The 17,399-nt window shown below is 39.8% G+C and overlaps 3 protein-coding genes across 10 annotated transcripts in view; all 3 read right to left on the bottom strand.

Annotated features, from left to right (window-relative positions):
- Window positions 1-6,187, bottom strand: part of LOC141386218 (uncharacterized) — a 7,305-nt gene extending 1,118 nt beyond the window's left edge. For 2 of the 6 annotated variants that reach the window (XR_012407747.1, XM_073953843.1), the window contains exons 1-2: window positions 6,004-6,187; window positions 1-5,798 (exon numbers count right to left, since the gene is read on the bottom strand). The exon at window positions 1-5,798 is cut by the window's left edge. Coding sequence is in view for 4 of the 6 variants with exons in the window: in XM_073953843.1 (XP_073809944.1) it covers window positions 1-5,640 (5,640 nt within the window). In the remaining 2 variants the exon portion in view is untranslated. The other 4 variants (XM_073953844.1, XR_012407748.1, XM_073953845.1 and 1 more) reach the window with 4 other exon arrangements.
- LOC137488046 (serine/threonine-protein kinase pim-3-like) overlaps window positions 1-17,191 on the bottom strand; it is a 22,786-nt gene extending 5,595 nt beyond the window's left edge. Inside the window, exons 1-9 of one of the 3 annotated variants that reach the window (XM_073953864.1) lie at window positions 16,996-17,146; window positions 16,309-16,353; window positions 16,008-16,178; window positions 15,803-15,885; window positions 15,638-15,688; window positions 15,189-15,561; window positions 14,884-15,063; window positions 14,698-14,793; window positions 14,369-14,602 (exon numbers count right to left, since the gene is read on the bottom strand). In XM_073953864.1, coding sequence (XP_073809965.1) covers window positions 14,574-14,602; window positions 14,698-14,793; window positions 14,884-15,063; window positions 15,189-15,561; window positions 15,638-15,688; window positions 15,803-15,885; window positions 16,008-16,178; window positions 16,309-16,353; window positions 16,996-17,056 — 1,089 coding nt within the window. In that variant the 5' untranslated portion in view covers window positions 17,057-17,146 and the 3' untranslated portion in view covers window positions 14,369-14,573. Of the gene's footprint in view, window positions 1-9,461; window positions 9,876-14,368; window positions 14,603-14,697; window positions 14,794-14,883; window positions 15,064-15,188; window positions 15,562-15,637; window positions 15,689-15,802; window positions 15,886-16,007; window positions 16,179-16,308; window positions 16,354-16,995 lie in introns of those variants that run through there. The other 2 variants (XR_012407759.1, XM_073953865.1) reach the window with 2 other exon arrangements.
- The window catches only part of LOC137495850 (serine/threonine-protein kinase pim-3), a 62,887-nt gene continuing 59,856 nt past the window's right edge, over window positions 14,369-17,399 (bottom strand). Inside the window, exon 9 of the transcript XR_012407760.1 lies at window positions 14,369-14,500. The gene's annotated coding sequence lies outside the window, so the exon portion shown is untranslated. The remainder of the gene's footprint in view (window positions 14,501-17,399) is intronic.

Below are 17,399 nucleotides of genomic sequence, written 5' to 3' on the forward strand. Positions count from 1 at the left end.
CCAACGTCCCCAGAATTGTTCCGCTAAGTATTGGACATGCCGCCATCTCTTACGGGCATACACATCTTCCCTGACAAATTTGCCAGGAGGTGGTAGGGCTTGAGTAGGTTTTAGAGTGAGGAGGTGATTAGGGGTTAGAGGTTCAGGGCTACTTGGGTCAGTTAGACTATCAACCGTGAGCGGACGACTGTTTACAATGGACATGGCCTCGTAAAAGAACGTTCGCAGAGAAGAGTCATCGAGCCTTCCAGATGACTGTGACAGGGTGGAGCGAAGAACACTTCTGACAGTTCTAATCTGTCTTTCCCAAACTCCACCAGTGTGGCTTGAATGAGGTGCATTAAAAACAAAGTCGCACTGTTTTACCGCTAAGAATGTTACCAGACGGTTGGTGTCAATCTCCTCCATAGCTTTGGTGAGCTCATTCCTGGCTCCAATGAAATTACTGCCTTGATCACACCTTATTTGATGGACTGTTCCTCTGATAGCGATGAAACAACGCAGGCCATTGATAAAGGCATCTGTGGACATGTCATCCAGCATCTCAATATGGATGGCTCTGCAACAGAAACAGGTAAAAAGAAGTCCATACCTCTTGTTTGACTTGCGACCTTTGCAGGTGATGAATGGACCGAAAACATCCATCCCGCTGTATGTGAATGGAGGGGATGGCTCTATGCGCTCTGAGGGTAAGTTAGCCATTTTTTGCTCTTCTGTAGGTCCACGTAACTTGCGACATCTCACACATTGTCGTACAAAGGAAGCTACAGTCCTGTTAACTCCCGTAATCCAGAATCCTCTTGATCTGATTTCATTTATAGTCATTCCCTTTCCTTGATGAGCCATCTTCTCATGACAATCAGCAATCAGGAGTTTTGTAAGTTGGTGCTCCTTCGGAAGTATCACTGGATACTTGACAGCATTAGGGATAGATGCCTCACAAAGTCTCCCTCCCACCTTCAGCAATCCATCTTGGTCGACAAAGGTGTCAAGATTGTATAGTCTGTTGCTGCGAGGTAGTTGTTTGCCCTTACCGAGTAAAGTTATCTCCTCTGCATATGTCTGCTTCTGTAAGTCCTTGATTATGATACATTGTGCATCGTTCCGTTCCGCCAATGTACTGTGATTATGTGACTTGTCTTTCCTGACACGACGTATTAAACGTGCAACAGCTTGGATAGCTTTGGACCATGAGGACAACTTGGTGAGACGGTCTGACAAACATGAATACTGTACAGTTTGCGTGTTAAGTGACTGAACCTTCTTGACTTCAGGGTCGCCAATTGGAAGCTGCTTGCTGATTTCCATAGGTGGTGGTATTTGCTTTTCCCATAAAACTTTAGGTCCTCTAAACCAGTTGGAAGTGACAAGATTGTTAACACTTAGACCACGCGATGCGTAATCGGCTGGATTTTCATCTGAGCAAATGTACCGCCACTGTTGAGGAGTTGTGGTGCGGTGAATCCTTTGTACTCTATTTGCCACAAACGTGTGGAAACGGCGGGCTTCATTGTTTATGTAGCCTAACACCACTTGTGAGTCAGTCCAGAAAAACGTTTCTGCATCTGCCAGGTTCATTTCCTCCTTCAACATGTCATTCACTGCAACTGACACCACTGCGGCAGCCAATTCTAGCCGAGGAATTGTTGTGATCTTGAGTGGGGCCACTCTAGATTTTGCCATGAGCAACGAACAACTGATGTCACCTTGCTCGTTCTCGAGTCTGAGATATGAACACTGACCATATCCACTCATGCTGGCGTCTGAGAAGTGGTGAATCTCTCTCCTTATGATTCTCCCAAAGCCAGAAGGCATAATACAACGAGGCACTTCAATCTTTTCTAGATTAACTAGATCTGCCTTCCAGTGTTCCCATGCTGATTGTAGATCAGCGGGTAAGTTATCATCCCAACCCATACCACTTCGGCACATTTCTTGCAGAATAGTCTTTCCTTTGAGTACAAAGGGGGCAAGAAAGCCTAAGGGATCAAACAATGAGGCCACTATAGACAGTATCCCTCTACGGGTTGCTGGTTGGTCCTTAACAGTGATACGGAATTTAAAATTGTCTTGTTCCAGACTCCAGTAAATGCCCAAAGCTCTTTCCAAAGGCTGATCAGTGAGAGCAAGATCGACAGCTGTAACATCCACCGCACACTCTGAGGGTGGTATTGTCTTCAAGACTTCCTTGTCATTAGACACAAACTTGTGAAGCCTTAAGCTTCCCAGTGCACAAAGCTGACGAGCTTCTTCAGCCAATTTGATGGCCTTCTCTGTGCTTTCAATGCTGGAAACTCCATCATCCATGTAGAAATCTTGCATAATAAATTGCGAGCCCAGAGGATACAGACGTTCACCTTCTCTTGCAAGATGCTTCAGCCCATAGTTAGCGCATCCAGGGGACGATGAGGCTCCAAACAAATGCACTGTCATGCGGAAGGTTTGAGGCTGTGAATTGAAATCTCCATTTCTCCACCATAGAAATCTTAAATAATCACGATCCGCATGGTCTACATGAAATTGGTGGAACATTTTCTCCACGTCACACATTAGGGCTACAGGGTACTGTCTGAACCTCAAAAGGATGCCAGTTAAGCTGTTCATCAGATCTGGGCCAGTTAGAAGATGGTCGTTCAAGCTAGTTCCCTTGTATCTGGCTGAACAGTCAAAAACTATACGCAATTTCCCTGGCTTTTTCGAGTGGTACACTCCGTGATGTGGTATGTACCATCTTTCTCCTTCTCGTCCTTCCTCAAACACCTGTTCTGCATTACCCTTCTCTATTACTTCCTCCATGAATGTTACATAATGCTCTCTGTACTCCTGATCTCTCATTAATCTCCTCTTCAAATGTTGAAGTCTTATGACAGCTAGAGGTTTGTTATCTGGAAGATATGGTCTTTTCCTGAATGGCAGGGGCATTTCCAGATGACTATCCTTGTTCAATCTGATATTCTCTTCCAGCTTTCTCAGAAATATGATGTCCTCCTGAGACGTCACTTTTGTGTGCCCTTCTGTGTCCTTGAAATCAGATTCCAGCACTTTTATCACATCTGTGGGAGTTACTGCAGGTATTTCCTTGATAGACACTCTATGACACATGGCAGCACTGCTTTGGGGCTCAAAATGTGTAAAGGAAGGACCTATAATGCTCCATCCGAGGTCCATGCGAACAGCATATGGTTCATTCTCCGTTCCAAGAATTACTTCTCGGGGCGCTAGCGCTCTGGAACAATTGTATCCTATCAATAGTCCAACCTCGCAATTTTGAAGTGGGGGAATTTTGTCTGCTAGAGTGGCTAGATGTTTCCAATGACTTGCAGTCTCCATTGTAGGGATGTGTGCGCGATCCACAGGAATGCATTCTTTGGTGTATGCAGGGGGTAGATCTATAATCAGTGAGGAATTGAAACCTCTAACTCGAAGACCAGAAATCCTTTCACTTGACATCAAGGAGTCCTTTCCAACCAAAGTAGTGAGTTTAAGCGTCACGGGACAGGAGTCGACTTTAAGACTTTTGCATACTGCACATTCAATAAAGACTGAATCGCTTTGTGTGTCTAACAGAGCATAGACGAGCTTCTCAGAAACTGGGTCTTTATGTGTGGACAACCACACTGGCACAATCATAGAGGTGTTAACAGGCGTGCATCCAGATTCTACACTCAATGACATGGTCGCAACTCCTTCATGGGCATTTTCTGGGCTCTGAGCAGAAGAAGACCTCACCTTTCTATTGAAGCTGTCGTCATGTAGGCAGGTAGGGTGTCTTCCCTTACAGGTGTTGCAGCAATGTCGGGAGCGGCAGTCCTTGGCACTGTGACCCAGCCTCAAACATCCATAGCACAATCTTGTATCCTTTACGAACTGTCTACGTTCTGTAAGAGACCTTGCAGAGAATTTAGAACACTCATGAATTTGATGTTCACCATTTTGACAGAACAGACATGGCTTATTGACCTTTCCAGTGGGCTTTGAATTATCATGCTGTGTGACAGTCTTTGTATGGAAGACATTAGCTTTAGGTTTACTGCCCTTGAAATAAATTTTCTCTTTGTTAGGTTCTGAAACATGAAGGGCATGAAAGGATGTGACTGGATTACAGGCAACTTCAGCTTCAACAGACATGAAATGGGCGAATTCTTGAAAAGTTGGAAAATCTTGTGTTTCACTCAACGTTTGTGTGGTTTGACGATTCCAGCGGGCAGCCGCCCAATCAGGGAGTTTGCTTACAAGTTTCCTATTCTCTTCGCAATCATTCAATATTTCTAGTCCCTTTACATGTGGCATTGCATCCTTACATGAGTTCAAGAAATCAGAGAAATTTCGAAGTCCTACCGAGTCCTTGGATTGAATTTTGGGCCAGCATGCGAGTTTCTCTCTGAATGCTCGTTGTATGATGAATGGCTGTCCGTAGCGATCTAGAAGCCTCTTCCACGCGTCCTTGTAAGCCTCCTCATCATTTCTGTAAAAGATACCATCTAGCACTTTCAGAGCAGGCCCAGTAACGTACTTCTTCAGGTAGTATAACTTGTCTCCTGAAGAGATATGTCTTTTATCAATGAGTGATTGAAATGAAGCCTTCCACTCTATGAAGTGAATGGGGTCACCACTGAAAACTGTGGGCTCTGGCATAGGAAGTCTGTTTAGTGTTATGCTATCTTGGACAGCCTGCGCTAATTGAGACACATCAGCGTTGGGACTCTGTGATGAAATGTTAGGCGTTGGATTAACGGAGGATAAGTATACTGGTTTATGCGTGGGAGGGCTTACAGGTTGCTGCAGCCCCTCATCTTGATTAACAGTGTCAACAGTTTCTTCCTTGTCATACACCTCCAGTCTTGCTCTAGCTGCTCTTACCTCCTTCATCGCTTGGAGCCTTTCAAACTCGCCTTTTTGAGCCTCAAGTTCTTTTCTTTGCTTCTCTTCTAGAAGTCGTAATTTTTCTCTTTGCTCCCTTTCTTCTATTACAGTAGCATATTCTGCTTCCTTAGCTGCTAGCTCTGCTGCTGCTTCTATGCGTTTAGCCTTTAGTATAGAATTCAGAGAAGGTTGACTTATAGGTGTTCTGGATTTGGAGCTGATGCGTGAAACAGTAGAACCATAAACAGAGCGAGCGTAGTCTCGTTCAAGCAGCTCACGTAAATGCCCCTTTACGGTTTCATTGTCAAAGCCTCCATCTACCCCTGATATCCTCTCGTATGCAATTTTTACTATATCCTTTGTAACAGCATCACAAGCATCAATTTTCCTTCTCATATCAGTGGGTGGAGTTACATAACTTCTAACCCTTATGTATGCATTCATCACACTGTCCTTTTCCCTTTCCAATGAGTCTATGAGTGATGCTAATTCACTCTCAGAAATGTCTAATTTCAACTGACTTCTTGCTTTCCGAGCCTCAGCCTTCCATTTTTCATATGCATGCATAAGCTTTCTTTCTGCTTTATGAGACTCCTCCCTTTGATATGCAAGCATCCTGTCTGTCTGAGTTCGTTCACGGGTAGAGCGACGTACATTTGTGTCTAATTCTTCAGATTGAACTTCTATTTCTTCATCAACTTCTTTGTTTTGAACATTATCAATTTGTTCGTTTACCTTAGCAGGAGTGCACAAATTGGAACCGTGATCCGTCATCATTTACATCAGCAAATAATGTCAGTGGGTGCAAGCTCTTACTGTAACAGCCCGGTTGGAGAAATAAAAGGATTAAACTCATGCACTGATGTTGCACTGTCCTCCTTTGTGCCTTTATTGTTGCATTTGCCGTCCTTAAAGACTGTACAACACCGTAAGAGCTAAGAACAGATGAATAAACACAAATAGAAAAGATATAATGAATAAAAATTCACATAATAAGACAAAACAATAAACTTAGAGACAATATTATAAAGTATCTGCAAATATATGACTAATTTTACGATAAAATAGCAATTTAAATTATTAGCAAGCCAACAAATGCATCAAATTTTAGCAATATGTATAAAAAATGTCCTCATCTACCTTGTTCTCCCTTCCAACCAGGTGTTCAAACAATGAAGATGAACAGAACAAAAAACAAACTCAAATATGCATTAAATCTCTTTTAAATCAGTCCTTAAATCTAACTTTAGCTCCGTGCATTTCTCTGTACAAGCGATCGCGCTCTCCCTCGTGCTAGGCGCGCTTCTCCGATCTCCCTGCTTCCGTGATCTGCGCGCGCTCGCGCACCTGACCACTTCCGGCAAGCCGCGCGTCAAAATAAGGGTCTCTATAGGCTAAATAACTTAGTGCAAAGCGGAGTTCAAATAAATAACAAAAACACAACAATTTTTAAAGAAATAGAGAAGTAATTAAAAGCAGCATAAATAATTAACACTGAAACCTAACTTAAATAACTTGGGGTTATTTACAGTGAGGCGACAGCACTACCTACTCCGCCACTGCCTCGCCTGCCTAGCATGATGATTGGTCATTTTCTTAAAAAAATGTAAATACTTTTTTAGGATTTGCCATTTCCTGCAAAATGAAACAAGAAATAATTTGATGACACCTCAAACTTCAGATGCTCATCACATCTGCTGACCAATCAAATGCTCTTCTGGTATTTGATATGTCCCACCCCATTCAAGATGCTGAAATTGGCCATTGTCTTCCTGTTTCAGAATAAAACTGCACATTTTAAAGCATTGCACATTACCGACCCAGTGTTTAAAGTGTAGATAAGACTGCTCAATATGAGTAATGCTGTATGTGATGCCTGATATTATAAATTCCCTTAATTGATCACCATTTTTTGACGACTCATCAACCTCTATAACCATGAAATGTGTCAGGAGGTGAGTACGTTTTATTCTGGAAGTGAACTAATCATTTAAAGGGCACCTATTATTCACTTATTTTATTTTTGGTGTCCCCAGAATGTGTCTGTGAAATTTTAGCTTTAAATACTCTACATATCTTTATTTATATACATTGTTTTTTGTTTTAAACTGTTGAAAATGTCAGTTGTTTTGTCAGATTAAAAAGTGTTGTTTCTGTGTATGTGCCTTAAATACAAATGAGTTGTCTCTCTGTGCCTCGTATTGGAAATAAAGTAGTGTTTGGACATGTCAACTACTGGTCCACAGTGACAGGCAATCACCCAGACACTGATGAAGCAGAGACCCAGTCTGAAATAACAATGTTACGGGACCTACAGTATGCCCCTTTTTACAAGATCTAAAATACTGTAAGTCTCCGATGACCCTGGGGTGTGTATGTGACGTTTCAGCTCAAAATACCATACAAAATTATTTTATAACTCTTTGAAACTGCCCCTTAAAGGTCTCGATTTTATCAATCTAAGCATAAAGTCTAAAGTGCATGGAACAAAACCATTAAGGGCATGTCCAAATCAAATTTTGCTATTTTAAGGACAGGAAAATATGTTCTGTGCTCTGGCGCATGGTCCGACAGGGTTGTGCTTATTCTTTTCATGAGTTATGGGTGTGTTTTCAGCAAAATGTGCATTAAACCAATCAGAGTCTCATCTTTAGCCGTATGTTCACACCGAAAGCGGCGACAGCGCCAAAGTAGCCGGAATTCATTCATTTTCAATGAGAGCCGGCGGCGAGGAATAGTGCAGAGCGCCTTCACCGGTGTGGGCGTCGAAGAAAGTTGAAATCAAGTTAACTTTTTGGTAATGAGCTATGATGTGGTTCGGCAGCAAGCAATCAGAATGTAGAAGTCCGCCGCTCGAGAGCAGTCCAGAGAACACAGTCAAAGTGAACTTTGGTTGTTTCCACGGGTTTGATTATTGCGGTCACAGGATTTCCAATTATTTGCAATGTTTTCTCACAGGAACATACATTAAAAAGTTACTGGTGAGTTACTCATGTGAATTAATGTTATATATATTATTCCTTAAAAAAGCGGGAATCTCAGCACATAACATTATTGCTGCTTCAGAATATTTCAGACATTTGGACACATTAGATAATTAAGTGCAGCAAAGCCACACCACATGCAACTTGATCTTCCATTGTTAAATAAATTTGATAAAAAGTGTGCAACATTTTCACGCTTGAAAGCATGTTTTATGTGGGAATGTGACTGATATGCTGCAACGGCCCCTTTAAATACAAGATCAATGTAGCGAATTTTGACGCTCTCGCCGCCAGAGGTAAAGGCAAACAGCGATGTCACCAGGGCGCCCAAAGCGACCTTTGACGCTCTTGACGCTTTCGGTGTGAACGTATAGTAAGAGTCAGATGTGTTGCACCATGGCTCATTTTCTATATACATGGTGGACTTTGTAAGTGGAAAAACTAAACACTTCACTAGTGAGAAAACAGTTAGACAGATCACCTGTTCGAGGATGAAGACTGAGCCTCCTCCAGTCGGCCTCTTTAATTTCTCTTTGCTTTACTTTTACTCTTTAACTTTAGCTAACGCTCTGCACAGGACTTTAAACCAGCATTCATCTGGTCAATAGCGTGGTCTATTTCAGTTCCTCAAAATAGCAATGCGCCAACAATACGCCTTAACACACCACATTTTTAGACCAGAACACCCATGAGTCCACAAAGTGGCACAAATGGATTTGCTATTTAAACAATGTGGTGCAAAACATGAAAATTACAGTTGTGCTGATCTGAAAATAGCAACTAATCACGCCATACACACCTTGCACCTTATTGCGGTGAGTGTGTGATAGGGCCCTTAGGCTTTGATCCTAATTGTGTCATTTTGGTGACTGTTGCTTTGAAGATAATGTGAAATTAAAATATATTTTTTACATGTCAGCGAGTGACAGAATTTGTCTTTAGAAGATATAAAACTGATACAAGCATCCAAAGCTTGCAGTTTCTCACTTTCGCCTAAATGGATCAATGATTTTTTCCCCATCACCTCATACTTCAGTTTCTCATGAAATCTTGATCATTCAAATGCTCTCTAGTATCTGACATAACCCGCCATTTTCAAGACGCTTTCCATTTGCTTTTCATTTGATGCGCTTGAGCTCAACCACTCTCACTGGCAAAGCTGTGATATGTGATATTGATATAAATACAATATTGGCTGATTGTTTTTTTTTTTTCAAAAGGGGAAGAGCTAATCTGTCCCACCCTCTCTCCATGTTTCAGTTGAGATTACGTCAAACATAGAATAAAAATGCTGAATTGAATCATCCAACTATGATGAAAAGACATTTACTGAAATAAATTCCAACATGCGCATCAAAGAAATTCATGTGATTTTGTTTTAACAGATTATGTGATAACTAGGAGTGATGGTACAGCATTAGGCAAACAAGTGGACCGACCACAATGTAGAGCATCTGACATGTTGTTTTGGTCATTCTAAAATCATTCAGCCAAAGTTCATCCTCAGACTGGTTCAGTATTATTATCTCCAGGCGCAAGTCATTTATTATATAAGAGAAAGGACCACAGTGTCTTCTCCTACCACAGAAAATTCCCTTTTTCTTTTTTATATTTGGTGCCGGTTTATCAGGAAGTGACCAGTTTTGTTCTCTTAGATGGAAACAGTGCTTTATTCATAAATGTCTTATGCAATATTCCAGTTTTGTGGATAAATCTCTTTGGATGGAAACACAGCTAATGAAAACTAGGTGTAAGTCTTCTTGCCGAACACACACTTGTCATCGTGGCTTTAATGTCCTTAGGAGACATCCAAATTCCAACTGCGCCAAGTAAATTAAATAAATAAACTGACCCAAGTGTTTCTAATCCCGCTGAGAGTGGACTGATGGATGTTGAGACAATCCCTCAGATCCTGCTCCTTCTGACCAGCGACAGGTAAACCAGGAACAGGAACCATTGGTCAATCAGTGGAAGGCATTGGCTCTGGTGCGGAGCAGGAGTCTTCATGACAAAAATGATGATCATTACCTGGTAAAGTTAACAGACATTAACATCTCTGGTGTATTTTGTAAATAAAACATGACTTCAGATGAACAACAAATTCCACTGTATCTCACATTTCACAGTTTTATGGTCAAACCTTATTAATATCATTATAAACATTTCTCAAGTAACATCTAATCACAAATATAAAATATATCCCAAGTAAATAACTCAAAAATGAAATTATAAACATGTAAACACTTTAAGGAAATAAACAGTTGTTTTCCCCTTTAAAATACAAATATTACATTTCTTGTATAAAAATTTGTATGAATAAACTTTGTGATCCTTTTTGTTGAAAATATAAAGTAGTGATGAACAATATATTGTTTGAGCATCGATATCGCAATGTGTGTATTTGCAATAGTCACAATGCAGGATTAATTTTAATAATGATTAAAAGATAAAAATATTATCAAAATTTGACATTATTTATCCAATGATGACCATGTTATTTTACATTTGATTGTTTTGTTTCTGTACTTGAATACTGTTCCACTCCCCAGAAAAGCATAAAGCACTGTTTATTTATTTATTATTGCTTGTAATTTGTTATAATTTATGCAGATGAACTGCATAGAAAAAGTCTTTTTCATCCAAGTCTATCTAAATTAATAAAAGCTTTCCAAATATAGCTATTCAAATCATCTGGTGAAATTATATTCCTATCGCAATGTATATCGCAGCAAAACAAAAAAAAAAAATGCAATGTCAGATTTTTCCAATATCGAGCAGCCCTAATATAAAGCAATTGACAACACTGCCAGAGAGTCTTTCTCAGCCTTACGCATGCTAGACGTGAGCTAACTACACCTACATTTCGAAATATAAACAGAATAGAAAACTCTTTTTCAGTACACATTTGATTCCACGGTAATGATATATACATCATACCATCCAGCCCCACTGCATTTATTTATTGCCATATTTATAGCAGAAATAATACCTGGTCATTTACGTCATGGAAACACATATGTATATTTATTATCAGTGTGTTACTGAAATGCAACATGATTATTTATTAACTGTACTCTGTTAGCCCTTACTGTAGTTTATTATAAAGCAGATGTTTGTAAACATGCTTTGTAACCCTTGTCATGAACTGATCAAAGTAACAAATTGTAAACATTTGGAGTAAGATATTGTAACTGAATGTTTAGTGTTTACTTTAGAATGGTTTTCTATGGGAAAGTGCTAAGCATGTAGTTTAGCATCTTGTGCTTGTATTCTAGCAACACTTATTTGCTGTATAAAGCATGTATTATATCAATAAATAATTTGATCTGTGTTTCCATTTCTCTTAAAGAATCATACTGATAGTGAGTGAGTCTCTGTTAATTTTAAAGTCCCCGTTAACTTATGACAAAATTAACTGTATGATTTTGTTAGCTCACATTGCTAGTGTTGTGGTGAACTATTTATCTGTGCATGTCATTAAAAAACAAAACTTGTTTGCCCTTATAATCTTAATTGAAATACAAAAATGCACTTCCTGTTTGTTTTTCTGTTAAATTGTCAGATTACGTATATCTTAGGAATTGGGCATGACTAACATATTTAACCACGCTGCTCCAACTGTCAGTTTTGACACTAAGCAGAAATGGTGAGCAGGATGTGTCTGTTAGGTTGTAATATCTTTGGCCAAACACTTTTCCCAATCTTACTAAATGAAATGCCTACTTTACTACATCCAATCAGCTCGCTGTCATTTAATATTCAGTTTCTCTAGGAACTGCGTCACAATACAAAAAAAAAGTTGCAACTTCAAGTTCATGCAGACGTTAAACATTTTGTTTACTGGAGAAGAAAAAAGTTCAAGATTTATATTTTATTGAAAACAGTAAAGACTTTTATTTTTTTTACTTTTTATTCAATTTTATTGTTCATTTTCTTTGAAAAGGACAGAATTCTTGTACAGAATATAAACAACCATTTTTAATTATGAAAAACATTTAGATTACTCTTGGCTTGTTTTACTCATTTATATTATATATTTGTTTCATTGCATATTCTCATTTTAAAAACACATACTAGTTTACACTCTGAGCTGGTGTGTGTGTGTCTTCAGCTCGTACAGCTTTACACAGAGCCTTACAGATGCAGCAGAGGAAGCTCAGGATCAGGATCTGTTCTCCTCAGTTCCTCTGCCCCTCCTGCTCTCCTTCTACAAATCATTGACAGCGTTTATCTACACTGAACCTGACAATGCAACCCAAGCCATGACTGCTGGATTCAGATAAGTGTAATGTCACTGGCCACCTGTGCAGTGCAACCAGGGATGGCTCTCAAGGTCATCTAAACTGGACCGATCAGCCAGTGCTGCACTGAGACACCAGTGAATCAGCTGACGGCACTCTGTTTTAAAAAATGTTCAGTCACTGTGTTGCCCCAGCGTGTATATCAATTAAGAAAGATGTATACAAGCATTTAAATATCTACTGACTAATTTAACTTTTCTCTTTCGTCTGATGGGTTCAGGTAGTGCCTCTGTCCTGCTGCGCTTCAGGAGAATTCAGCATCACAAGCAAAATGACCACCTTGTGTCATTAAACATATATTGATCAATCAGCACGGTTGTCAAGGCAGAATCTCAAGCACAACCAATCATTTTAAATGACATGGTGAATCATTTAAAGAAATTTAAATGTTAAGTTCAGAGAACTTACAATATGAATTAAATGTTTGTTGCTGCCTAATGAGTAAGTTAAACACACCTTTGATGCCAAAACTTGGTATTTTTATTAATGAAAAGTTATATTATACGCTTAGGGCCCCAAGAAAGTCTGGAGGCCCACAATAAATACTAATAATGTAATTTCCTGTCATATTTTGTAGGATAAGGCTCTAACAAATACATTTTACCTTAAATAGCATGTGTGCAATTGTGTCCCCCCCACCCCCAATCATGGATCAGTCCAGCAGTCAAATCAGATGAAAATTTAGTTTCAGAAAACAAATAGTTTGTTCATTAATTTTAGTTGTGAACTCATTTTAAGCAAACAAATCTTTTAAAATGTAGAGATTGTGTTAAGATAAAAATATAGAAAGGAAGACAGAGTGATATAAGATAAAGACAGCTAAATAAATAAGCAAATATGAAAAGTGCTTATTACTGAAGGACTTCTGGGTCTCATGACTCGAATTGCTTAGGGCCCCCAAATCACCTAATCCAGCCCTGCTCATAACAAACATTCATCATGATCACGGTACAAAGTGTAGAGTAAACAATGTTATTAACACTATGAGCTGTATTTGTTAAAATAAATGTTAAATTATTGTGTGTTTCATTAGACAAACTGTTGAGATGATGAAAAACACGCAGTCTTATACGTTTTAGTTAAATTGTGATTCTCTGTGCTGAACATTGCCCCCTTGTGTTGTCTATGATCACTTACTGAGGAGAGACGTGACCCTGCACCACAAAAGCACTTTTTTACTTCTTTTGGTTTGAGCACATGCTTTTTAAAATGATTGAGCTGTTGAAACTTTGACCTATACATGAAAAAAACAAAATGTACATTTTAAATTATTTTCAAAATTATAATTGTATTCTAACCTGAAACTGAAGATCGTCCTAAAAAGAGATTTATTGCACTATATTGGGATAATTTGTAATTTGATGTGCACAAAAGAAGAAAAACACAGTAGTGTTCACTTTAAATTCTCGTAAGAAGTTTAGTATTTGTATTTTTTCTAACTTGGAGTTGAAGATTATATCAAAAAACTATTCAGCACGCTTCAATGTTGAAATTTTGTAGTTCAATGTCCACAAAAACACAATATTGTTCATTTCAAATTCTCATAGAAACTTTTATTTTTTACCTAAATTGAAGATCACTCAAAATAAAAAAACATTTGTTAAATATCAGCATGCGTGTATGGACATTTACTGAGTTTATTATCGACAGATCTGAGTTTAAGTAAAACAATTCGGCTAGTTTAGATTTTTATGTTTTAAATTCAGACATCAAATTTTGCAAATAAAGGTTTGGTCTAGTTAGTTCAGCACACTACAGACAGCATGATCATATCTGACTGAACAGAGTCTCCTAATTCCTCCAGTGTCTGTGTTACTTCATTCATTTTCCTTCAGCTTAGTCCCTTTATTCATCAGGGGTCGCAACAGGGGAATGAACCGCCAAAACATCCAGCATATGTTTTACACAGCAGATGCCCTTCCAGCTTCAACCCAGTACTGAGAAACATCCACACACTCTCACATGCACAAACACACTACAGCCAATTTAGTTTATTCAATTCACATAAACCACATGTCATTGAACTGTGGGGGAAACCCATGCCAACACATGGAGAACATTCAAACTCCACACAGAAATGTCAACTGGCCCTGCTGGTACTCGAACCAGCAACCTTCTTGCTGTGAGGTTACAGTGCTAACCACTGAGTCACTGTGCTACCCTTGGTTTGAACATTTACATTTTAGTGAAACCAGTAAAGACAAAAAAACTGCTGTAATTGCGTATAAAATAACTTTATTGTTTATGATTTATTTAACATCTGTCCCCTGTTTTTCTCTAAGTGGTCTAGAAACTGTACATTTGTCAACTGTAGACTAGCTTGTGTGTGTGTGTGTGTGTGTGTGTGTGTGTCTTCAGCTCGTACAGCTTCACACAGAGCCTCACAGATGCAGCAGAGGAAGCTCAGGATCAGGATCTGTTCTCCTCAGTTCCTCTGCCCCTCCTGCTCTCCTTCTACAAATCATTGACAGCGTTTATCTACACTGAACCTGACAATGCAACCCAAGCCATGACTGCTGGATTTAGATAAGTGTAATGTCACTGGCCACCTGTGCAGTGCAACCAGGGATGGCTCTCAATGTCATCTAAACTGGGTCGATCAGCCGGTGCTGCACTGAGACACCAGCGAATCAGCTGACGGCACTCTGTTACACACAACACCGTCTTCAGAACCACACAACAACAGACTTCTGCTCGCTCACCAGGCTATCTCTGAATGTGTCTGAATCTCTTACCTGTTGACAAGCTCCTAGGGAAGGTCAGTCGGCTTCTGGACGTGACCCTCTGTGCGCCTCTGAATGGGAAACGGTCACACAGGATGTTGTAGAGCGTCACTCCTACTGACCAGACTGTAGCTGGAGTCGCATGGTAGCGATGTCTACGAAACCACTCAGGAGGAGCGTATGCAGGAGTGCCTGAGAGACATAAGAAGACCACAAACATCTGCTCAACATGCTCCAGTACAGACAAATTCCCTTTAGTGGATCAGCAGAAGTTCACAAACATCAACAGAACGTTTCCTTCTGTAAGTCAAACTAACCTGCAAAGTATTTGTAGGCCGAGCGCTTCAGCAGATCTCCACAGCCGAAGTCCAGCAGCTTGATGTCCTGGGACTCTGTGGAGATCAGGAGGTTTTCTGGTTTGACGTCCCGGTGCAGGACGCCGCGGCTCTCGCAGTGTTTTAGGGCCGCAATCAGCTGCACCAGCACTTTCTTGGCCAGACGCTCATCCAGACAGCCGTTCTCCTCACAGAAGCTCTGGAGATCTTGGCAAGGATCCGGTCGCTCCAGGACCAGGATGTAGCGTCTGGGACGGTCAAACCAGTCCAGCAGCTGCAGGACACTGGGGCAGGCAGGAGCTGATGTGACACGGGTCATCAATGCCACCTCCAGCGGCAGCCGACCCTGACCATCCTGCAGGACAAACCCTCCATTATATCCAGAACTCAATCAAACACAGCAAACACAACAGATTCACATCAAAACATACAACTTTCAGTCGCTCGGGGGTCCGGTCCTTCGACACGTACTTGATGGCCACCTGCAGACAGGAAAAGCAGAGTAAATCACACCTGCCTGATTGTGACACATGACATTTACTGACAGCAACATTTCTAAAGCATGTCTGAACAAAGGAGGGAAGAAAATCTCTTACTGGCAGTCCATCAGACCTGCGCATCCCAGCAAACACAGAGCCGAATCCACCTCGTCCCAGCAACGGGCCCTTCTGGTACAAGTCTGCAACACAGAAGAGCACAAGAAATGAAGAAAAGAGAGAAAGAGAAAACATGCTGCGGTCTCTTCAATGACAAATCATTTCCTAACTGAGCCATAAGATCTAGAAGATGAGCTGTGCTGACCTCTGCGAGAGCGTTTGGCTGGTCTGCTGGACGAGGTGGACGCCGTTTGCTGGTTGCTGCTCTGCCTTTTCCTCTTGCTGTTCCTCTGGTCTGTGGATGCAGAATCAGCCAAATGTGAAGGCAGAGGAGCCAAAAAACCAGGAAGCTCAGTGGTGCCGTCCCGTGTATCTTCTGTGCATCAAAACATTTTTAATGAATCTTTTTTGTTAACTTCTGTAATCCTTTTCATATTAGTCAAACATCATACAGCATCATACAGTGATATACAATGACAAACAAATGAAAGATTAAAAACACTCACCTCCTCTTTCTTCACCCATGTGGGACATGGACAATCTCCTCCAACCTGCAATAAAACAGACAAATACTGACAAATATAAAAAAAATAAATGTAAAACAAAGTAAAGAAGGAGAAGAAGAAGAAGAAGAAGAAGAAGAAGAAGAAGGAATGAAAAAAGAGCAACAAAAATGTGTTTAATAATAATTTAAAAAAAAGAACTAAAATAAAGATGATTAGAGAAATTGTGCTCTTTAAAATAAGTCTTTCTCAGAAATCCTCCAACAGCTTCAGAAATTTCAGGAATCGCACAGAAATGCTCTGCAAAGTCGCCTCGTCTCAACCAACAGATTGCGATGGGTTTGATTGTTTTTATATGCGGTCAGAAATCATACAATAACACGCGTTGCTATAGCAACTAATGGCGTGACCTTGCGTGCCTGAGATATTTTTTTTATTTTCATGAATACAATTCATGCAGTTATTCGATTTCCTAAATCTTAATTATTAATAATAATTAATTAAAAGCTCTTGTTATAAAATTAAATAACTATCATTTTAATATGCCTATCAGCTTTCAGTAAAACTTGATAGCGTCACCACCGACATTAGCAGCAGAGAAATCTTTAACGAAAATCACACAGAAATTCAAGAATAAAGTTTTTAATAAACATTACTAAACAAATGAGCTCTTCTATAAATGTAACTTACCATAATGAAGAAGTGGACAAAGATGAAATTGTTCTCCATTCGGGAGAGCTACAGGAATCATAAACTGTTTTCAGAAAAATTATTGTATTATTTTCTGAGGAACACATTTCTAGGAGTTTATTTACGCTAAATTTCATGTTATTGCCGAATCACGCTGAAGCAGGGCATTACGAAAGGTCATGTGACTGACGTCCCTGACGTCACTCCTTGCGTAGTAAATGTATGGCCAACGCACAATTTAGGTATATTAATGAATTATATTTTTAAATAAAATAAATTGTATAATAAACAACAATAATATTAAATTAAATAAGGCTTTTAGTATTTCATTTCATTTAATTTCGATAGCTTAATCAGTGTATGGTGATGACGCAGTATTGATGAAAGCTGATTGGCCAATTGAA

The sequence above is a fragment of the Danio rerio genome, chromosome 6 (assembly GCF_049306965.1).
Source record: "Danio rerio strain Tuebingen ecotype United States chromosome 6, GRCz12tu, whole genome shotgun sequence".
NCBI classification, from domain to species: Eukaryota; Metazoa; Chordata; class Actinopteri; order Cypriniformes; family Danionidae; genus Danio; species Danio rerio.